General features: G+C 33.5%; 1 protein-coding gene across 3 annotated transcripts in view; it reads right to left on the reverse strand.

Annotated features, from left to right (window-relative positions):
- LOC106709095 (band 4.1-like protein 4) overlaps positions 1-25,242 on the reverse strand; it is a 51,266-nt gene that overhangs the window by 13,745 nt on the left and 12,279 nt on the right. For all 3 annotated transcript variants that reach the window (XM_014500795.2, XM_014500794.2, XM_014500793.2), the window contains exons 2-5: positions 22,938-23,052; positions 16,473-16,577; positions 14,535-14,656; positions 8,654-8,751 (exon numbers count right to left, since the gene is read on the reverse strand). In XM_014500795.2, the coding sequence (XP_014356281.2) occupies positions 8,654-8,751; positions 14,535-14,656; positions 16,473-16,577; positions 22,938-23,024 (412 nt within the window). In that variant the 5' untranslated portion in view covers positions 23,025-23,052. The remainder of the gene's footprint in view (positions 1-8,653; positions 8,752-14,534; positions 14,657-16,472; positions 16,578-22,937; positions 23,053-25,242) is intronic.

Below are 25,242 nucleotides of genomic sequence, written 5' to 3' on the forward strand. Positions count from 1 at the left end.
TTTTTGCCTTTTACGTTAAAAGTCGCTGTATAACTCATTTTATCGTTATAAGTAATTTGTTTACTTTTGTTCATGTTAATATTAAATAGTAGTAATAGTAATAATAGTAGTTGCAAAAGCGCCATACTCCGAGCCGCCAATTTAATCTGGTAGGATTATATTATTATGCGACTAATGCGGCGAAGGGGTCTGAAGTGCGAGGGAGGATGCGCCTGCACACTGTGCGGGGTGTCGGGGTCACTCGCCCAAAAGTTCTTACAGCGGACGGCTGTCCGTTGTAACCGAAGAGGAAAGTTCCAGAAGTCAAGGTATTCTCATCAACAACTTTTACTTTTTATTTTTATGAATTATTAAATTGTACTCGTATAATTTAAATAAAAGTAACTTTTTCATACCTCGGGAATGACAGATACTGTTTTATTTTATTTAAGATCAAGCTGTCGCCCGCGACTCCGGCCGCGCGGAATTAAAAAAAAAACATAAAAAGTAGCCTATGCGTTCATCCTGACTACGATTTACATCTATGCCAAATTTTATCCAGATCCGTTGAGCCGTACTGAAGATACCTTCAAAGAAACATCCATCCATCCATCCCTCCAAATATTCGCATTTATAAAATTAGTAAGGTAGCAACCCTAAATAATTTTAGATAAAGTTTTTTCTAAACGATGTTATTAAATGATTTAGTATCACACGTTCTTGAAACATTTATAGAATAAATGTTCCAAATAAACGAATATAATTTTTTTACTAACAATAATATACTGTATTGAAAAAAAATACTAATATCAGTTGTCGCGACAGAAATTTTCTTTATTAAAATAACCGAGAGCGCTGTGAGTGATCCAGTTGATTAATGTTAAGAGTAAGTCGAGACACTAACTTGTTTCGAAGGACGAGCCATTGTCTGGGTTCGAGACTTCGAAACAGAAAACGACTTTAAGAACAGACCCTTAAAATAGATGATATTCAACAGTGACAAATAGGCTTCGCTCCCTGAAATGTGTTTTTAGGTTGTTTGGGATTAAACGTAGACTGGAGACAAATTACTTTTTTTCCCGTGTACTAACTACACGGGAAAATACTAAGTAAAAGCGAAACGTTTACTTTTCTACGTTCATAAACGTTTAATTCTTCTCTTTGTAAAAAAGTTGCGGTACATTTACTAAAATACGAAATGAATTGCGCAGTTTTTATAACAGGAACATTTCTCATAAAAAGAAGGTAATGAGACTGGATCATTTTGGATGCAAAAAGGCGGAAAATCCCGAATGTTTTATATTGCCCTGCTTTGCGTACTCGGCGATGCAAATAAATGAGATATTGCAGTGTTATGAAGACGTCGTTGGCGTTGTTATTAATATAAAGAAGAATTTAATAGAATGTGCCTGTAAAATACTGTCACGTTACTCTCACTTTGATATCAAGTGCCCCTGCGCTATTGAAACTTAACCCGACTCACAAATCAGATGCGGGTTGGGGGAGTTTAAAAATTCTCAAAATATCTTCTTTCAAAGAAATGAAATTTACATTGAAAATTAACATTTATAATGAAGGAATAATCTAAAAAACGTATCTTTACAATCTTAAACAGTAATGGAGCCAGCCGTGTAATAAAACTGGAGAAAGGTTTTTTTGAATCAGAAGAACCAGCTCTACAGCCCTAAACATGAAAAACTTATAGCACTGGCGAAGGTTGAAAGTTGAAGTAAGTTCAGTTATTTAGAAGATTTTTTATGTAAGATTTCTTATAAGATGCAAGAATTTGCTGGTGCAAGATATCATCTGTATAAATATGTCCATTTGATAAGAACAAATAAGTATAACCAGCTGCATTTACCACCTGCAGCCGTGTGTTATAAACAGGATGACCCAAGTTCCGGTACGGTTCTTTAAAGCTTTTCTTTACAAGCCTCGGCTGTTATATTTTGGTATAGAAGCAATGTTACTGAATTTGCACGTGAATTATCTAAATGAAATTCATTACATAGTTTTATAAGTTCCGTAAAATATAACTTTTAAAATTTGTTTTCAAGCGAGCTTTGGGTCGACCGCGACTTCGAAAGCATATTAAAAAAAACAAAATAAAGTAGCCAATAACATTCTTACGTGCATAAGCCAAGCCACCTTCCCATCAAAATCGGTACAGTCCTTCCGGCGGTTAATTGGACCAATCGCGGCCTTGCGGACTTACAGACGAAAATTCCAAGTTTTTTTTTACTTTTTTAAATCATCAACGCAAATATATCACGTGTACGAAATATGACAATTTATTTTTTTCAAAATGTGTGTCCCACACAAATATACCTACTATATACTCTAACATTTTAATTCATAATTGTGTAAGACTATATCTCATATGGAATCCGAAAATTGAGATTTAAAAAAACGTTTTACAACGTATGCAGTAACCATTCATACTTCGGTCCGTTTTTAATATCGCAAACCCAGAAAAAGAGGATTAGAAATATCGTATGCGAAAACGAATTGTGAGCTGTATAAACATTCGGAATAATGCATTCGAATTAAAAATCAAACACGAACAACGACTGTATTTTAAAAAATTAGACAAACATTTTCAATCGGATGTGAAAAATTACTTGGACAATGAAAGAACATTAAAGCACAATCACAACCAAGTACTTATAACAATTTTATTATTAGAAGTTTACAATTAAAGTAAAATTCACTAGCGGCATTATGGAAACAACGAAAAGTGTATCATAGATTATTAGAATAAAATTATTAGCAGAATATAACTTTACATGGAAAAAATTTCATCACAGTCTTGACATAACTCAAATATATTTCTGCAAACATATTCGACGGATGCTCACTGACACTCTTTATCGGGGATCCAGCACTACTTATCAAAACAAAGTCTTTATTAATGTTATTTTACATTTTTCGTTTTTTTTTCTTGTTTAAACCATCACAACTCAATTTTATGCGGTTAGCCTTTTCCATTCGGGTGTATTTTCCAACTTCTACTCGTATATTATTCGTGCTTTGTGGGCAATGAGGTATACAAATGCTAATTTACGACTGCTTCAAACAAGTAAAGGAACACATTTGGGCGCAGATATGACGCAATTATGTTACGGAATTCTTTTTGTGTCCGTTGTAATTGTGAGGTGCAGGTCGCGCTTACGAACCCCATTTATTCGAATGGCTTACGATAATTCGGCACGGTTCACCGCGTGCCTGTCCCCCGAGGTATCTCGAGTGTTGCCATTCTACCCGCTATAACAGGGTTTTTTCCATTAATGAAACCACTGCAACCATATTTCAATGATTTCGAAATGGAAATTATCATTTTGTACGTGCATGGGGCGGGGCATATGGGGAATTTTTTCATCATGTAGTAATACGTTAATTTAAAAAAAAAAAATTAACGGCACAGACATTAAATGAATTCAATACAAATAAGAAATTATAACATGTTTGTATTATCAATTTAAACACTATTACTATTCATAATAAATCCATACATAATTATGGTATTGTCAGCCATCGAAATCGTGTAAATGCAATTTCTAATTTAGATCAAATTCAACTATACTAAAACATGTACAGCCTAATTAGAACCCGCTAGAATCCTTTCGCTCATTTTCCTAAAATAGATTTGTTTGTGAAATATCCTTAAAAAATAATTTTTATTTATTTTAATCATCAAAATGATTTTTAATTGCTTTCAAGAAGCTAATATTATAAATGCGAATGTTTAGATGGATGGTTGTTTGTTAGAAGGTATCTCTGGACAACACATATGTTACATATTATTTTTTTTAGTTCTGTGTGGACGGAGTCGAGAGCGACACCTAGTACTAATATAACTGCAATTTTAAATACAAAGATTTTTCAACTGTTTTCATGCTATTCATTCATTAGTTCATAAACATACGTAACTGACCAATAGTTAGTGGTCTATACTAGTAGTAATACAAATTGTACATTACGTTGCAACTGCCAACGGTACCTCATAATGAAATGGCTTACAACTAGTACGGTAATGGTGGTCGCAATTTACATACATATGAACTGACTGAATAACTTTTCTAATAATTAGGATATGCCAGTTATAACCAAATGTGATTTTATGTCACAAAACGGCACAATAAATGATAGCGACTATAATAATTAAGAATTAAATTTTGAATAGAAATAAATTTGTAAATAAAAATAATAAATCTAAAATAAATAATGTAATCTGACTTAATATTTTAACGCATTTTAAAATATAGATAATGACTGTAAATTAAGAGAAATCTGAGAGGTTATTAAAAATAGTAGAACCTGTATTTAATGTAATGGTTGTTATGTTGGAATGTAAGGAACAGGAAGCGTCTACGTTTACCGTTAACACGTGCATTTTAATGTATCCAGGATGGCAGAGATCATGGTAATAAGCTCTCTGTGGCCAGGAAAGCATTACTCTAATGTACAAACTTCTAACTGGTCTTTTGCATTTTTCTACATCGTTTGAAATTGATGGCAACATCAGAATAAAAAGAAATAACGTGTTTAACCATGTCTATTTTTTGCTTTACTGTCTTCCACACATACTTTCGTAGTTGTACAGTGTACTTTTTATGATGGATAAGATTATAAAAATCTGTTTGACAGTAAACTTACTGCAATCAAAATATAATTTTTATAGTATAGGTAAAAATAATGAAATAACTGGAATCATAAAGTTTTGTTACGATAAAAAATTAATCCTGATAAATATTACGCGGACGAAATACGAAAAAAGATTCATTCTATATTTAAGATCTCATTGTGAAAAGTAATATAGAATATTTAATATAGACAGGATTATCCTCTTAACCCTACTTGTCTTTTGGGTCAAGCCTTTCCTAAAATATTATGGCTACCCTAAAGCAAACCGCAAGGGTCGCGGATACGGACGAGATTAGATGCAAACGATGGGCCGGCGCTGATGGCTCATTTGCCTCTCGGATAACGCATTGATATCACGAGCATACCTTTGCCGTTCTTATTACGATAGCCCCGACAAATCACTTCAACCTAACGATAGCAATGTTCTCTATGGTAGAGCTAAAACGACGTCTTACATAGTCAAGTACAATAAGATTTAGTTAAGATGCATTAACAATATTTTATCTAAATTATTCTTTAGCCCTATTTTTTATCGTATTCTTTGTAATCTGTTAGATTTAGTAACAATTGCTTTGTTGCTTATTTTCTAATTTAAATGTAACCATTGCCACAAAATTAGTTTCGTAGTATTAATATAAATGAGTAATTTGGTGTATAGCTCTGATAAAATATAACATCGTAGTTATATTTTGTAAAAAATTGTAATTACTGCTAACAAACATATATTACGTATTAGTAACAGCACATTTGTATATTGTTGCCATATGTAAAGACAATTGGTCGTGGGACGATCTATCTTCGGCTCTACAATTTTTTTATTGTTATAGTTTACATAATCTATTATAAATGCGAAACTTGGGATGTTTGTTACTACGTATATCTCCAAAAGGCTGCGTCGATCTGGATGAAATTTGGCATACAAGTGGAACATACTATGATAACACAAAATAATTAAATTACGTCATCTAAAGTACATAATATAATAAGAGAACGAGATATCCCAGAATTTGTTTTAAATGTCACATATTTTCAAAACATGCCTCAAGACTATGAAGAAATTCCTAATAGACTTCCTGTTTAAATTTATTTACAATTATTTATTTATTTCTATCTTGTTAACTATCAACATATTATATAGATAATAAATATCTTCTTTATTAATTATTACGAATGAGGAGAGGACTTATAGAGGAAAAGATATAATACTTAGAATTGTATAAGCTATAGCTATAGCTTTTGGCCGTGACTTCGGCCGCGCGGAATTGAAAAAAAACCTAAGTGAGAAGCCTATGTGTCATTCCGTTAAGCAGTTTTAGAGATACGTAGTAACAAACATCCATACATCCAAATTTTCGCATTCATTAGTATAAGTATGATTACAGTACTTTTTTTTTAAATTAATTGTATACTAGTTTTTATGTTTAAAAGCTTTCTTTGAGATACTATTCTCTATTCGAGTCAACGTAAAATCTTTATAACTTTGTAACGTTAATTGAATAGATATAAAGTTTTCTTTTATGTCTGAGATAGACATCACAAATGCTTGTTATTTAAGATTGGCTCGAGGAATTGTTAGTGAGTGGACTGAATAAGGCAGACACAACGAGATGCCCAGTGCCCCGTGTCTCGGGCTCGGACAATGGGGCCAATTGAACTTATTGCAAAACCCCGGACGAATGCTTCTTTGATTTAAGTACAAAGGCGATCTTTTTAATTTACTTATCTTGTCTCTTTTTATGTTTTGTTGGCTTTTAATTAATTATTAAATTGTATTACGTTTTATTGAATCGTATTGAAAATGTCTCAATCGAGAAATAACTACTTAGTTATCAAAGTCTTTCTTTCATTCTTAAACTTGAAGCACTTTTATACTATAATAAGCAGTGATTTGATGAATTTTCTTATTTCTTGTAGTAGGAAGGTCTTAATGGATGTAGATTGTTGCAGTTGTTATAAACAAATTCTCATACATACAAAAGTGGATGATAAACCAAAAGCAACTCTTTACATGATAACTTATTACCAATTAACGTATTACAATACGTATTTAAATTAGTTGGATCGTAAACACAAAGTAACTTAAACATGTGAAACGAATATTTCTATAATTAATTATTACCAGGAACGAGGTACGTCAATTGACAGTGGCAATATTGAATTGAAACAACACAATGCCCATAGCTGAGTCAATGTCCTCGAATAAGCCTCAGGGCGTTATTGTTATTCAGTACCGTGTACCGTGTACATTTATGTTATGGAACATTGTACCAATTGTTACGGTAAACATTACGTAAATTAACCCACATTATTAAGAATCTTGTTTCACTATTAACCTTTTGTACGAATCGAGTTTGAATAGAAACGGAAACAGAATAATTTCTGACGTTTTCATTATAACAAATGAAAACAGAACAATACCGATACCGATGAAACCGTTATCAAATTAGAACTTCTGAATGGAATTAAAAACTTAATAGGCATAAGGAAATTAATTAATCTAAATCGATATAAACAAAAATATTTCCCTTCAAAATCAATACGCGTGTTTCTTTTACTTGTGCAAGAAACATCACAGCAAAGTTTTTGTTTCGTCACTTAACATTGTAATTTTTTGCATTTATTAATTTGCAACTCTATCGTACTAATATTATAATTATAAATGGATGTTTGGTTGAAGGTATTTCCAAAACGGCTAAACAGATTTTGATGAAATTTGGCATAGTTGTAAATCAAAGTCTGGATGAACACATAGGCTACTTATTAATGTGTTTTTTAATGCCACGCGGACAGAGTCGCGGGCGACTGCTAGTCATGAATAAAGTAAACAAGTCTAGATTTCAAAGCGTCAATTGATGGAAAGCATTTCGCGCGCCGCAAAATAACGAAGCTACATCAAGTAATTGACATCGTCGGCACTCGTCGACCCAAAGAGCAACTACGGCCCATTCACGTAAAAGCCGGGGAAGAGTCAAACAGTTAAACTGCCGACGAAAAACAAGCAAACTTCAGTATATCGGAACGTAGGCTGTTGGACGTAAAAAACTCACCTACTTTTCGAGTGCAAATAAAGCAGACAACTTTATGCTTGAATTTTGCGTAAATGATGCATACGTGCAACGTTAGAAAATTATTTCATCTAAAAAGCAGTGGATTGTAAAAGACTTTTGAAACGCGTTAAAAATGGGACATAATAAATCGCGTAGAAGTATTATAGAGATTTCCGTGTGACATTTATGTTGCTCGTATAAATCGAAAAAAATCTTTGAAATAATTTGAATTTGTCTATTATAGTTTGAAGTGAAACATCTCAAACTACTGTTTCATTCGTTTTAATATTTATATTTTCTACTTGAAATTAAAATTATAAATAAGGTACGTCACGTTAATACAAAATTGGAACGTCAACATTTAATAATATTATGCCAAACGGGAATAGAAAAAATCCTCTCTAAGTTATTCAAGTATACTTTAGAAAATTAATTAAGACATTATAATTTGCTATTATAATAAATTACCTATCAAAGGTGAAAACTTTAAAGAAAAAATTTACCTACCTAAAATCCTAAAAGTTTTAATTTGCCCCCATCTCTTTAATTGCAAAAGATAAATACAAAGAACAAAGGCCGTATACCAAATAATCTCATGAATTAGCTATCTTTTCCAACAAAGCCTTTGTATACTGAGAACACTTAACTTAAAATAGGAGTCATTTTCCCCAACAAAGCTCCTCCTATACCAGTTCACAATTCACCGGCGCCGAAATAGCGGTTGTATTTGTCACCGACAAATCGTATATGCTGCTCTTTTGTAGTCTGCCTCGGCAAATTGAAAAGACAAGACAAAACGCATACCTATCAAAAGATATCATTCACAAATTGACGTTTTAATTTTAACAAATATAATACGCCAATTTTTAAATGAATTCAGTCGATATGCAATTTGCCGAGATACAATTTTTCTGGACAAATGACAAACGGGCGGCTTACCCAAATTGCCAGTGACAATCAGACAAGTTGGACAAAGTACTTACATTGTAGAACGTATGCGGCCAGTTCTGCGGCGAGATCGAAGCCCACTGGCAGGCGACCGCGTAGGACATCTTGCTTCAGTTGAAGAAATAATTGATACCTAAACGAAAAATAAATCATAATTAGCATAGTATGCATAGCACACATACTATAAGGACTGTTTATTTTTCTTGGAATATGTTTTTTTATTTAGTACAATGACAGTAATTTCTGTAAAATAAAAGATTCACTTCAAAAACAATTACCTGATTTACTTGTAAAATATTAAAACTATTTTCAAACACTTTAACTGCTTTAAAAAGCTTTTAATTTTAGTTTAAAATGAATTACAGCTTTAAATTAATGATGCCTGATATTTCTGATACTTACATTCTAATTGAAAGTACGGAAATGCACTTAAATATATATAATACCGCGAAAAGTAAAAGATAACGAATTAAGTAATCCCACGATAAAATTTTATAATAAAAATACATTATGAGAAAACAGTAACGTTTTATTTCTTTCTACACGGTAAAGAGAGCTTAGTAAAAGGCTCTAGGAAATATAGCCCTTAAAAGGAAATTAAATATTAAAAGACCATCATGGCGAAGATTTTCAAAGATTTTACGAGTATTAAACAACGGCCTTTACCTAAAGGGAAAGACGCTTTCACCGCACACGCGCAGGGACTAAGACTCAGTGGAAGCGACAGGGGGCCGCCAACAGGGTAATAACAACATTTTCATAAAATATTTCCGGTTCTCCGTCTTTGAAGTTTCTAAACAAGAAATATCATCATTGACATAATGAATATGGATATTTTCCAGTTTCTGTACTTTAAAGGGACCGAAGGTAAAATTAAATTTGCGAACAAGTAATAAGATTTTAAAAACCAAGTAATTTAATTTTATGGTAAAACAACATACATCTTTTACATTAATTTAGCAAAAACTGGCGAGCTTTAAGTATTAAAAAATAAATAAATGAAAATAAAAAGTCAACGTAAGCTTGAGTGGGTGGCTAATTTGCAATTTATGGAGAGGCCGTCAGCAAAGCACTCGGAACACTTGCCAAATTGCCTGTTGTATGTAGGAAGGAGCAGAATTAGGTTACACAGCCGTTAACAACAGACCGTATCTGTTGCACACATGTGCTCAACATATAGTCATCATTTGTTCATTCACGAAAACTATTAACGGAATATACTTTGTATTAATATAAGTTGAAGGGAGAAATGTAGGAATATGAAAATATCAAAACGTGAAATAATCGAAGAGAAGAGAAATTAAACTTTTTGTTTTAATGATGTTTATTAAATAAATTAGTAAGTAAATAATTATGAAAAAAAGGATAGAAAAAAAAAGAAATGAAAAAAGAACTAAACATAAAAAAAGATAAAACTGAAGTGAAGATGTTCTGGAAAACGCATTTGACACATATTAAACGCTTTATAAAGCCTAGGAATAAAAGTTATGAACATATTATTAAAGTGACAATACTGAAATAATATGTAATATATGAACGGCTAAAACACTCACGTACATATGTCCGGTGACGGCACCGACTAGTTTCGAGCCCATCGGGGGCCCTTCATCAGGGTGAGTGGGACTGGTATTAATTCACGGACGCGGCCCGTCGCTCACTGCGCGCCTGATGAAGGGCCCCCGACGGGCTCGAAACTAGCCGGTGCCGACTAGTTTCGAGCCCATCTCATCAGCTCATCATGTGTGCCGACATATGTACGTGAGTGTTTTAGCCGTTCCTATATTAGTTAATGATAACGTCTCTCGAAAGTTTGAATAATTTAATGAAATAATATGGTATATCAATTAGCCTAAGTGCCAAGATATAAATAAAATTAATTACTTAATTTATATAGTACCCATAACGTTTGTTAAAAATACTAAGAATGTCACTCGCGTGAATGTATCCAATTAAAAATGTTTTAAATGAAAAGTTTCACAAATGTTTTCAAAGGTTGCCATAAGTCGAGTACTCTAATGCCAGCTTGGTTCATTCATTCGTTTTATTCTAGCCGCTGTTTACGAGATCGCGGTCCAGGGGGCGCTGAGGGCGCGCACTTCCTTCGCCCTCTCACTCGATATTAACTTTAAAAAAGATTCTCATTTAGTATTTTACATAAAATCATACGTTTGCAATCTTATTTCCTTGCAGTAGAAGAGTTGAATGTAACTTAGAATTATTATTGGTTTGTATTTTCAGCGGACATACATTGTTACCTGACTTTGAACTAAAGTTATTAGAATTATTTAAATAGACAATTTTAAACTTCAGTAATCTATAAAATTATTTACTGTTTCTTATTTAAATTAAGAATATTCAGTTACATTAAAATTATCACTCAGTTCAAAAGAATTTCTTTGGTATAGAATACGTACAAAATAAACAAAAATTTTGTAACAGCGAAATCACTTCGCCGTTATGAGTTATGTTTACAAAGTGATATTTATTAGGCGCGCGCTTTGATGGTCCCGTTGAGTCGGATGGTTTGTTTATTGAAACATCGGTCGGTCGATGAAAAGGCCTATCTATTATGGTATCACCACCCGCCGCCGCCGCGCCGCCGACGCGTTGTCATCTCTCAACCTGAGTAATGACTCTAACACCCTACAGTAACTATAAACAACGATATTGAATGAAATGTTTCGTTATGTGCGCTAAAACTAGATAAATGTTAATCAGAGTCATTTGGATACGGTTCAATATAATATTTATTACAATTTTGCTTTATTTATTTAGATAGCTGCTTCTAATGTTTCAGATTTTTTTCTTGTAAGCTTCCGAAAGTAAATTAATCTCCAGACGGCTTGTAAATAAGTTTAAAAATGTATCGTCCAAATTAGCTTTCAATTCACACACAAAGTTAGTTTAGTTTAGTACACACGTTTCAAATCACAACTCAAAGCGTTCCTACGAGCATCAGACGACAATTGGCGTACTAAGGACATCCATTTAGAGAGCTACGCGTCGCGCTGAGAATCTCAAGCCCGCCGTCTAAGCCGTCTACACAATTCCCGCCAGAATTTAATTTCCTCGGACTGCTTAAGCACAAGTCTCCACAGTCAAAGGAACAAAGACAAAGTTAGCTGTTCGCATTTGATTACTTAAGGTATTCAAAATACACAAACTTACTTAAAAGAAGTCGTTGTTGCTTGAAAGAAGTCGCACCGTAAAGGCTTATGGAAAGAATTTAACCTGAAGACTTGTAACGTAAATATTGCTATTCGTTTTTATCTAAATTACTGTGAGAGTTTGGGTTACCCTAAAACATTCACGGGGCTGTTTAACATATACATCTGGATGACATATAAATCGATAGTATCTTCACAGTTACCGCTTATTCTCAACCTAATATAAATTTGAATACTTATACGCATATTATTTTTTCATTAATATAAAACGAACAACCCACGAATATATCTAGATGAAAGAAAAATATATTCAAAGTCATATTACCGCGTAGATTGAATTTTGTAGGTATTTTGGAGAGGTAATAAGTTTAATAGGGATCCGTTACTCAAAAATTGGCTTCGTGCCGACAATAGATAGGAATCCTTTGTGACAGCGAACGGAATTGTGTAACTTAGGTTAAGAAGCTCTAGTAAAGACTTACCTCTCAAAGGGGCTAGGAACATTTAAGACGTACGGAGACTAAGTATTTTGTAAACGTTCAAACAAACTTAATTGTATAGTGGTATTTAAAAACTTATGTAACATAACTTTAAGCTTTCGTGGATCTAACTAATATGAAGTTTGTAGGAAACGGGACTCTTATCACGATGAACAAACGTTACAAACACCTTTCTGTGACCTTAATAATTTTACAAAGAATGATGAAACTTTAAAAAAAAAGTTACAAGTAATGATGTATCAAGTTAGTAATTAATTTTTAATCAAATATTTAAAGATTATTCAATCAAAATAAGATTATAAGTATAGTTAAGATATACGTATAGAGATTACAAAATGCTATGCTGACACAGCTTTCAATATACGAGTAAGTGTGGCATATGGAGGGAACAGATGTGTTTTATTGTCGTGTCCTATCCCTCAAAGCTTGATATTAATGTGCTGTAAGGTAGATATTATGAAATTATGCGGCACATTAAAAATCACATTACAGAAATAATACACTAGAAAAATACTTAGAACGCAATTTTTCATTTAAAGCATTAATTGCGAGTGGCAGTAAAAGATAAACTTTTAATCTTTGATAAGTTAATCAAAGTTAATTTGTACATAAATAATACAGAAAATTTAAGTCATTAATATAATCTTAATTCCTAACTTAATATAGTTCCTCCTCGCTAAGAACCAGATTTAATACTGTAATCATAAATAATTATATTCTACGAGCACAATGTCTGGTAGTTAGGGAATGACGTTAAATCCAAAGTGGCCATTAGAGCCGTAATAAGTGAACAGGCCTCCAATATAACGCTCTGCAGGGATTAATGTTCATGTAAATTTAATTTCTTCCCTCCGACTGTAATCTACATAAAACATGACCATTTTACAATATGTTACTTTGAGCACAGTATTGCGAAAACACAAAAAAACATTTTAAATCAAGAGTACTGTAGAAAGGTTTGTTGTGTTACGAATTTCTATCAACTATACCTCTAAAATTTGGTTCGATATTTTTTTTAGTCTAAAGGACGCTACTATAAAGATCGAAAGATCGAAAGTTTACATAGCCAACTGAATAATTAATTTTCCAATAGTATGACCACGTTAGCAAAGGAATCGTTCGTGGAGAGATGAGACTACACGCAGTTAAATAACATCTCATAGTTATTTATTTAGTAGTTATTTGTTTTCAAATTATCTATGATTGCTCAGGGTAATCCGACCAAGAAATAGGTACTATGTACTTAATCTGTCAAACACTATAGAATAAAAAGAAATTAAATAGTATGGAATAGATATTAATGCTGTTTGTCAAAATATTTTGATATCTCCTTAAAAAATGAAGAATATAAACAAAAATATATGTATGCATTGCTAGTAAAATTAATTTCTTAAAAAAATATACGAAGATGTTAATTAGTACAAATTGACCATTATTCCATATGCATTTCTGACCACCTAAAACTTTACAGTAAACTCTACTTCGTGTAAAATAATTGTTTACGAAACTAATCACAAATAAACTGTTTAAATAACGTAGAAATATTTCTGCTTTTTCCAAATTGAGGACGAATTACGAACAGGATGAATAGATATCGAGGCGGTATCCACTTATAGTATCAACACAAGCTTAGCGATGCTACCGTTTTATCGTTCTGCTTTGATCAGGACCGCTTAAATAAACATTTCTACTGCTTTTAAATGTAAAGCAATTAATTTCAAACGCATGTTATCAATTCTAAAACATATCGAACATTTTCAGCAAAGATTGTATGTACCAAATACAAAATAAGTGTTAGGTTATTTATTTTTATTCTTTCCTTTGATACTCACGAAATTGGCAGCATCAACAGGATTTCCGTAAATCCATTTTATGTTGAAAGTTAATAATTTCGTTCTAACAATCTACCCGAATTCAATACCTTACGAATTCGAACTTCGTGTTATTACATAATTATTATACTTAAATATAAATTGCAACCCAAATTAAATTGGAGTGCCGAAAGTTACTCCGTTTGGAGTGGGCATTTTCACCTCTTCATTTTCTAAGTGTTTAAATAATCGTTCATCTAACATTTCATTTCATGTTTCCTAACGATGAATATCGAGATGATATAGAATTAACATTAAAAACAACAATAACATTTTCGATACAAGTTCGTCTTAATTTAAGACTTACTTAAGAGTTGCTTATGTTATAATATTTTTATCATAATATTTAATAAGTCAATAAGACAAAGAAGGTATTACCTAGTGATTTCTTCTAATAACTTGCAAGGGTCGGCTGCGTAGAATTTGACTCCGAAGTAGAAGGTGTGCGAATCCGAGCCACGGAGCTGGCGTCGGAGCTTCCGGCCCGCGTCCAACCAGTGCTGAACAAGTTCATTTTTTATTATGTATTTTGTTTTTATTACATAAGCTGTTTCTTAGATACTCTATTTTGTTCGTTATAATTGAAACATAATATTTCATATAATTATCTATACCTAATATTATAAAGAGGAAAGATTTGATTGGTTGATGGTTTGTTTTGCACCGAATAGGCTCAGAAACTACTGACCGATTTGAAAAATTATTTTAGTGTTGGGAACTGTTGGCTACACTGTACCTCGATGACATATGGTATATACCATATAATACTAGATTATTTTTTAATTCCACGTGGAAGAAGTCGTGGGCAACGGCAATTTGAAAGAAAAGCCAATGTGTCGTCAGCAAATTCGTTAGCAAATACAAATTTACCACACATGTATTTAAATATGCTGCTATATATTAGGTCCTTACATATGAAATTGGCGTTTTGTATGGGAGGAACAAAAAGTCGAATATTTTTTAATATAATATATTTAATTAATCAAAGTATGAACCATTATTTTCTATGCACTTTTGCCATCTCATAGGTAGTTCATTGATCCCTTTACTAAAAAAACCAGTCGGACGGGAATCAATAAAATCTTTGAAGGCGATTTGGACTGCCCCATCGGAGTTGAATTTTTTCCCTTGCAAGAAGTTATCCAAATTTCGAAAAAACTGGTAATCTGTTGGAGCAAGGTCCGTGGAGTACGGAGGATGTCTTAGACTTTCCAATTGAAGCTCTTCTAATTTAGTAGCCGTCTGTTGCGCAGTGTGTGGTCTAGCGTTGTCGTGAAGCAGCAGTGGCGTGGAGCGATTGACCAGCCTAGGTTGTTTAGCCGCTAGCTTTTCCATCATGGTTTGCAATTGCTGACAATAGACATCAGCCGTAATAGTCTGGCCAGATTTGAGAAAACTGTAATGAACAATACCGGCACTAGTCCACCAAACGCTTACAAGTAACTTTTTTGGGGTTAATTTTCGCTTGGGGCAGGATTTGGCTGACTGGCCAGGATCCAACCATTGCGCTGAGCGCTTCCGATTATCGTAAAGAACCCATTTTTCATCACAGGTAATGATTCGGTTTAAAATACCTTCATTATTGTGCCGGTTTAGTAATGTAACGCAACAGTCGACGCGCGTTTGCCGGTTTGCTTCAGCCAATTCGTTAGGTACCCACCTTTCAAGCTTTTTAATCTTCCCAATTTGCTTCAAGTGAATTAAAACAGTTTTATCACTAACATCGCAGCCTGCAGCTAACTCGGACGTGGTTTGCGATGGATCCGCTTCCACAATAGCCTTCAACTCTTCATTATCAACTTGAGTCTCAGGCCGTCCACGGGGCTTGTTCTGCAGATCGAAATTACCAGAACGAAAACGTTGGAACCAAAAACGAACTGTGTTTTCTTTTGCTACACGACCGCCATACACATCATTCACCCTTCGAGTCGTTTCCGCAGCACTAGTGCCACGGCGGAACTCGTACTCGTAAATAATGCGATATTTTAAGTTTTCCATTTTGTAAAATGAGTGACGCAAACAGAAAAAAACAGAAGAAAAAAAAACAAATGAATGACGGTCATCGAACCACAAATACATGAGTCTATAGCTGTACAAATTTGAATTTGGAATTCCTTACCAAAGAGGAGAAATTCGTGATTAAAGTGGCCAGTACGAAAAACGCCAATTTCATATGTAAGGACCTAATATTTCAGGCTTTTAGATTCGTTTCCTGACAACCTTATCTGTTTGACTTTAGAAATTCTTTTTCTGTGTTATTCTACGAAAAGGTTACCAGATGCGAAAGTGATACATATAAGCAAAAGAAGTTCTTACCGTTTGGTTATCTTGATCAACATAGCGTAAACCGAAATAAGCTGTTTCTAAAAGATCTAAATGCCTAAACACCACGTCGAGGAGCGCTTGGCCGGTGCTGTTGTCCTGCGAACAAATATCTTCATAAACATCATTTTATACATAAATACACATATTTAAATCATATACAAACATGATATGTTGTTAAAATATATATTTTTATATATAAAAAAATATATTATTTAAATTTACTTCCTATTTGTGTGTTATATGCAAATGATATTTGGAATAGATGACGTGAGATTTTCCTTATTGGTTTCGGGAAATGAAATCGAAACATCTCATATCGCTCCCATCTTTATCGTTTTTAGGTAACAAGAGTGATATGTTGATATGTCTCCGAATTTATAAGACGAAAAAAATAAAAGAATTGAGTTATATCATTTGATTCATGAGTTCAAAGACAATCTTATTATACAATTCCACTGCCGATACACTTTGTTTAAACATTACTATCCTATTTTCTTCAAAAATAATAAACAAGATGTTAACAAATTGGTTGCTCATAATGTTTGAAAGAATATTTCAATATAACAGCTTATTCCTTTAAATTATAAGTACTTATACAATTTCTTTTAAATACTCTACTGGAAAATGCTTCTCAAATATACTTCGTTGTACTTAAGGCAATAAAGTAGCTGTTAATAAAAGCTCTCATCTCAAATGTTCGGGATGAATGCTGAGGTATAATTTGGTGAACTGAAATGCCTTCGCCTCCGGCTTCGTGAAATTCCCTGTGTGAGTCAACTTAATCAACCGTTAGTTATACAATTTCTTTTGCCTTAATTCATGCTTAGGGGCATAATTTTATGATGAAATTCAATTTATGTACTTGGCTTAGTAAAATGTTTGATTACGTAACATTTTATAATTTAATTTTTACTTGTTAGATACCTATGTTATGTATATATATTATAGTCACTAAATGAGGATAAAAATATAGGTGTATATACATATGTCACATGGTATATAACCTACGTATGTATAGTTAAGTAATTTTTCTAATTGTTATAACTTATCTAGATTATTAATTTTATACTGACGAAAAACTCGTGCTCATATTAGTCTAGTATGAAACAAAATGCATCGTGAGTATGAAAAATTAAATCAATGTATTAAAAAAATGATGTTCCACAGACATTGTAAAAAAAGCAACCGAAAGCGTAAAAAATCGCGACCGCTCCATATTCCCACGATACTGAAACGGGTATGGTACAAATTAAAATTTCTCGATGCCTGACTTTCGTCAATTAAGCCTATTCGCACGCGATGGTAGGGTGGTAACACCAGTAGTTGGTGATATGGCATTGGCATCATAATTATAGGAGGTCTGGTGGGAGCTATCACGCACATCACGAACGCATTTACATGCCTCTTCACTTTGATTGATTCCTAAAGCCTGTGAATAATCACTAAATTTATGTAAATTACACCAAGAATGCCAATAAAACATAAACACGAAGAAATTATTTAAATTGTAAGTGTAGTTATTTTGCTACTGAAAATTAGTTGCACGAATAGTTCAACTCAAGTTATTAATTATGTGTTAATAATATATGAATCATAGCTAGAGAGGAACCTTATTGAACTTATATATACGAATAGCATTTATTTTCTAAAAGTCAATTCAACGTAGAATAAAACCCTCAAAACCGATTATATACGAAATAGTAGACAACTCATTTAATTTAATCGGATTATAAACACAAAGTTTTCTCGACTGGAACGTAATATGTTGCCCTACAACAATATCCACATACGTATTACCTTTATGGATAAAAACAGACGAAACAGTTCGTTGATCTGAATAATAAATGATTTAATAACGGAGCCTCGTCTGTTCTCAGCAAATTACTTTCAGCTCGGTAAATGGCCAGCAATCTTCTAATCTGACAGCCAGAATTTTTATCCAAGTGCAGTGATCGTACGTCAACTATAATTTTTTCAAATAAACCATAATTGCAATTTCTTTTTAAATTACCTAGAGGCAAAGACATCTTCCAAAGAAAAATAATCATTTAATTATCTGATTCAATGTTGGAAAACTAAAAATAATAATGACGTGTAAAATGGACTAAAATTGAAAGTAAATTGACAACTCAAAACATTACCTCGATCAAACAGCACAAGCGGTCCAATTTGTTCGAAAACAATTTCATCCAGAACGATTGTATGTGACATTCAATTCTTGCTAAAATTACTACAACATTGTTGTCGATATTTCGATTAATATTTCTTTCACTTCTTAGAATTGTGATAAATCATATACGGTTCTGTTTCCTTTTTCCGCTAACGTTCATTAATTATTCCATTGAGAATGTTTCCGCTTGTAAATACTGGCGATAGAAGCAATTAACACTGACGTATACAGGTTGTTGGAACCAATATGGATGTGAAGAAAGATCGGTATTTATTAGACTTCCCTTCAAAGTCATGCGTACTTAGTCCACTTTCAAAGAATGTGCTATCAGGTAGAGCCCTCAAGACTGGAAAAAACTAATTAGAGCTATTATTGGAGGGAAACTTTCGAGAAATCGTCTTCAAGAACTTTGTGCATAATTGATTTTCAATTAAACTTTCATTTACAATGATGTTAATAATTTCCGTTAACATTGTATCTTGTTAGTGAATAAGATTTCAAATAACGAACGAAAACAAACGAAGTTGTGTTTTTCTTTAAATGATGCGTTTTTGAATGATAAACTATTTATTATGAATATATATAATTATGAACATATATAATTAAGAAGAGCAAGAATTCACTGTTAAGTTTTTATCTGAAAAAGTTATAACAAATGTGTTGATTTCAAACATTTTTGACCAACATAAAGGTGTTCTATCATCGAATAACACAGGGTGCTATTTTGTTTGCGACCTAAGCTAGCTTAGTTATAGTTAAATAATTTTACAGAGCTATACCCGCTCATTATTTTAACACTGATCTTTGAGGCGGCTACCGCTGCTCGCGTAACCACTAACAAGCGCTTTTGCAACTGAACTCCATTGTTGAAACTGTCGCTTGCATACATATGTGTAAGTATTCAAGTATTGTTTTACACGACTATAAGTATTAGGTACACAAGTATTTTTACATGCAATGATTTTTTTAAATAATATGTACAATTTAAAGTTAAATAAAAAAGGTGTAAAATACCTACTGGGGTATTTGATAATAAATTTTAATATTTCTTATTATCTAAGACTAGGGTGATCAGAAACAATAATTGGCAATAGCATTTTACTATTTTAATTAAATTTCGCGTAAAGCACTTAGTAACACACACTAAGTAACTAACAACCGCAATCAGTGTCTTTAAGTGGTCCTCTCAGTGTAGATTTAATACGAGAAATCTATACGTAGAGTCTCCGTTAGTGACCACTTATCGACCCCGAATAAGAAAATACTATATGTTTTATACTTTTGAATTCAAGAACTTAAATATCTATTGCTCGGGACAAAGAAGGCGAGAACATTTTATAGTTGTTTGATAAAGAAGTGAAGACTCAGCTGGCAGACAATAAAGGCGACACCGATAGAGGCGGGTGGTGCGAAGTGTATTTGTGCACTGAGACGTGAAATGCCGTCGGCTCAATTTGCCATCGCGACACTTACTACCAGCCGCCTAGGTATACATGCGTAGTTATAGCTACTAAGCTAGCAACTTAAGACATATCCCGTGGCAGCCAAAAATCACAGACGTACGAAAAGTTCGACAACGACTATTTATACATTAAGTTGATGACGTATTAGCGATCCTTCTCACTAATTTGTGTAGTGCGTTAATACATAAGTCATTAAGACCACGCCACACTACACTACACTACAGGTCCGCTTTCTATTCTTTATTAATTTCTATTTCTATTAAATTTTATACCTTTCCGGGAAAATGAATCGAAAGTCATAATGAAAACTAGTCATTGTATCTTAGAAAAAGAATATCAATAGAATAATTTGCTATAATGAACAAATAGAAAGTCAAGCTAAGTTAGTATAACTACAGTGTAGCAATAAAAAAAACAACCCGGCAATAATACGGACGAGACTGATAAAGCAGTGCGGGGCGCGAAGTGCATTTGTCCGCTGAGACGTGAAATGCCGTCGCCTCAATTTGCCCGCACCACTCCCGAGTACCCGACCTCCTTCTCGTTCTCCACACTACGTTTCCTAAATTACAGGACAATTTCTTCGACACTCGTTCAACTAGTCGAGACGCACGAGACTACATAGAATGAACTACCTATTCTCATTCCGTCTGTGTAAAAAGGAATGTTTTGATTTGTACCTATTGTGTTACAGTTTTAAATTAATAATTTTGTTTTTTTTTTTGCAAAAAACATCTTATGCTATTTTTTTTTGTTTGAAATTAGCTACAAAAATCTCTACAAAACAAAATCACATTTTTTTATTTTCTAAAACCTATTTTATTTATTGAATAAATAAAGACAAAGCCAACTCTGAGGAGTATTAAATGAGATTATGAATTTCTACCTGGCGCTTCTATCTTATTTTTTCCACATCAATACGCACACGAGTATTATACGAAGGGTACTGTTAAAACGGCTTTTTTATTACGAAAATAATCTCGTTGACACAGATTCGGATACAAATATCATCCATTACATTTTATATGAAAATAAAAATATTTGTTTACGACTTTTGATCCCGAGTACATCATCCCGAGTACATGGGAATCTGTGTTTGTTATTTGTATAGGTCGGAGCACATGCAAGCACTACCATAGGTAACATTTTGCATAATACTAAATGGTTACTTTAATGATTCTTCAATTTATTTGGAACTTAATAAATGTTAAAGAATAAAACTTTTTTATAACGCCTTTGCTGATATGTGAAAGTCGCAAGATATACTACGTTGGCTTTGTTAACTAAATAAAAAAAGAAAACAATTTTAAATCAATCCTTTAAGTGAATATGTAAATAGTTTGAGCAATAAATTCTTAGTGCACAATCCAATTTGTCCGTTATGAGAAAAGAGGAAAGTTTGACTGGATCCGTTTGAGACAAATGGCCCTTTGTAGATAGGAAAACTCTGGGAAGGGCGACGATTTATCTAAAATAACCATACAGTTTAGGTGGAAAAGTCGAACTCTCGTCGCTTCCACTTTGCCCGAATTGGCGATTCTAGTCCAATATATATATATTTGGAATTTGTTTGACGAACAAATTACGCGAAGGATTTCAGTCCGGGGAAAAGAATATCTATAACAATTGGACCGTTGTTTACGGTTATGTCGCGGAGTTATAGCGACTGTGTCCGGATAAGTGTCGGCCCCGTTGGCCGACAAAATTATATGATCTCGTGTTCTACAGAGTTTTCAAGATAATGCTGAGATAGTGTTTTTCGAAGCATCGGAGGCGGTGTGTTAGCATAGTGACCTCATAAATTATTTAGTTATAACCTTTGCAAACTTTCACACTTTTACTTGGGTTTGGCGAAATGTTTTTGTTTTTTTCACTTCATAGTTTAACGCAGAGTATGATCTATTGCCCAAAGATACAACATTACATTTCATACCTGTATCTACTAATGAGATTTAGTAACATCAGTCAACAGTAATTAATAAATCTAAGTATTCGTTCAATAATCATAAATATTCATAAATAACATACGTTATATTCGTACAATGACGTTGTACACAATGGAAATGACGATATAATTATCCAGGTAACACGTGCGTCGCCGCCGCAGCCCGAGCCGCGAGCCGCTCTCACATTCACCGCGCGACAATACCCGCCCGATAGAATTTAATATTCATAGAGTCGACGTACGATTCAGTGAATTCATCGCCCGCGCCTCGGACCCCGGTGCCGCATATAAAAGACCTTCCCCGACCTCCCGGTTGTACTCTCAAATAATACCTTTCCAAATGCTTGCTTCAAAATAAATAAGAAAACGTATTTTGCTCTCAATCGTTTATAATTTCTCTATTGTTAACAATAATTGTCTGTATAAAGTATATTGTATATCAAAATATTTCTCTTCGACTTATTGTCAAATCTTCGAAGGTGTAACAAATATGTCGGTGACTCAAAGGTAACGGAATAGAAACATAAAAAATCTCCAGCTGTGTTCGCGATGAAATTGAAAAAAAGCCCTCTGAAGTCCGCGGGGACACACGCTGAGGAGCTTTGAAGTAATCTGACCAATTTTAGGCAGATATATGAAAAGAATATGTCAAAAGCCGCAACTAAAGCCCAAAGGTAGTTTGGAATCAATTTCAAAACAAAAAACAAACTATTTGTTGACGTTCTATTTGGAAAATGAATATTTAATAAATAAAAAGAATAAATAAAATATAGAATAAATAAAAAGTAAAGAATATACATATACAGATATTAAGGTTATAAAGGATCTTTATTGGGATTACTATGTGGTTATGACTTGGGGTGAGTAATAATAATTACCTGCATCTCGTGCAGCAGATCCCTTTCGTCCAATAAAACAACGCGGCAGGCAAGCGCGCGCGGCGCAGGACACAGGCAGTCCATCATCCTGCCTACACCTAGCGCTCGCCTCCACCTGAATATAAAAAAAATATTATGAAAAAAAGAACTCTGGAGCACTCTAACATACCGCTGGTGACAGCCATGGACTGACTTCCCTATTCTTCCCTAGTTCTTTTCTAGGACATATACTTAAAAAATTAATCTTGAAACATTAGAAAGTATTAAATAAATTTAAAGTTAACGATAGCATATGGAATACGAAATGTCACCCGCCACTCCATCCGAGAGGAATTAAAAAAACTTAATTTGTAGCCTATGTTCAAATCTATGCCAAATTTTATCGACATCCATAGAGCCATTCTGCAGATACCTTATAACAAACAAAAATCCGTCCATCCAAACATTCACATTTATAATATTAGTAAGATTTATAGCAATGCTTCACTTAAGTGAGGAATAGCTTACGCATTTTGGATAATAACCATTAAGATTGTACAGATTTTAAAGATAATTTGTAGAGTTTTTTCAGAGTAAATTCAAAATTCAGTGTATTAGGATGTCGAAGTGTATCCACGGATTTGTTGTTCTTGTGGCCACTCGTTCGCTATTCAGGTATTTCAAAACATGGTAACATCGGTGTTCCATCCACAAAGCCTGAAGTTGTTTGAAGGCAATTACCGAGTTATTTGCAGTCCGACTCAATAGAGAAATCACTAAAGGGTCGGTCGAAACCAAATATACCTTCGTTAAAAGTTAGTCCGGGGAATACCGTCTCGCACCGGTTTTAACAATTTTATTTTAATTAGTAACTGCACCCTTCCTAATGACCAGATCTGAATTGACTACGAACGTAATATTTCAAAATAACATACCACGTAAATTTACAATATAACTTGCTGCAAATGTAATACGAGAAAACACTTTATTTTAATAATAAAATGAATGTGTTCATTATACGAAACTATACCAAAAGTTACTAAACTTTTCGAACAATTTTAAGATTATAGAAAGAATGGGCGAGTAAACTCATAGCAAACAAACCGTGAAAGGAAAAGGCAACATTAAAGCGCCTCGAACACTGCATCACGGAACTCTTAACAGCAAGACAAACCGAGAAGTTTGAAACAAACAACAAAGACGGGGCAATACGAGCCATTAATCCGAACGATCCCGACAGAGATTAGTGTTGCTATTGACCCCCGTACCCCGCGACCCGCGCCCGCGCCCTTGCCTCGTCGCCCCCACTGGAAAACATTTCCTCGCTATTGTCTGAGCAGGAAATAAAAAAAAGAATCTCGATTGACAACGTGACCCTGCGACGTGATCGCGTTCGCGCGCCCCCAGCCACGCGCCAGTTTTCCCGCCTTTTGTTTCACACATATTCATAGAGCAATAGATTCGCTGCAATTCACAACGACATACCCACGAGAATATCGTTTGACAATTCAAGTTCTCATGTCGCTACTTCCTATACAAGATGCGAATAACAAAAAGTTTTTCTTATGCAATTATAAGTAATGGCGGACTTACTTGATATCATGTGATTACAACACTTATTGTGTACATCGGAAAGAAAAGACTCTTTTGTTTCCCGATGATTTTAAACTTATTTCAAAGACGGTACTATGATCGATGACGTTTAGCACAAAGCCTTTAGAAAACAACGCATCAATCCGGTTCAAAAAATGTTCCCCGACTTCTACTGCAAAATTAAAAAATAGCACACAAACTGTCGGTTATTTTTTATTGAAAAGAAATTTTTTCGGTGAAAATGGACTCAAAAATTCAAAACTTGTTTGAGATAGGGACGTTACAACGAAATGTAATAAAATAACCTCACAGATTTTACGTTGTGAATATTTTCAGGGAAGTAATTAAACTAAAATTTGTATGTTGGTATGTTATTTTTTTTTTTTAAATAATGAAGTTTCAAAATGACATTTTGATTGTGAAGATAATTTTTCATAGTTTGTTCTAACACTTCAAACCGTGGGTTTTTAAGACCAAAATCTCTATATAAAACATGTCGTCATTCCTGTATATATGGCCAACTAGAGATACCAATATGTTCTTAACGGACATTGTGGTCTCAGAAACCCACGGAAAGTCTCAATAATTTATACATCACATCGGCTATAAAACAACAACAAATATCGACAATGGATAGATAAAGTGTATATACAAATGTCTATATATGTCATATAATTCAAAACAAGATTATATGTCTATTATATTGTAGTTATCTGTTCGTCTATGATTGTAT

The sequence above is a fragment of the Papilio machaon genome, chromosome 2, assembly GCF_912999745.1.
Source record: "Papilio machaon chromosome 2, ilPapMach1.1, whole genome shotgun sequence".
Taxonomy (NCBI): domain Eukaryota; kingdom Metazoa; phylum Arthropoda; class Insecta; order Lepidoptera; family Papilionidae; genus Papilio; species Papilio machaon.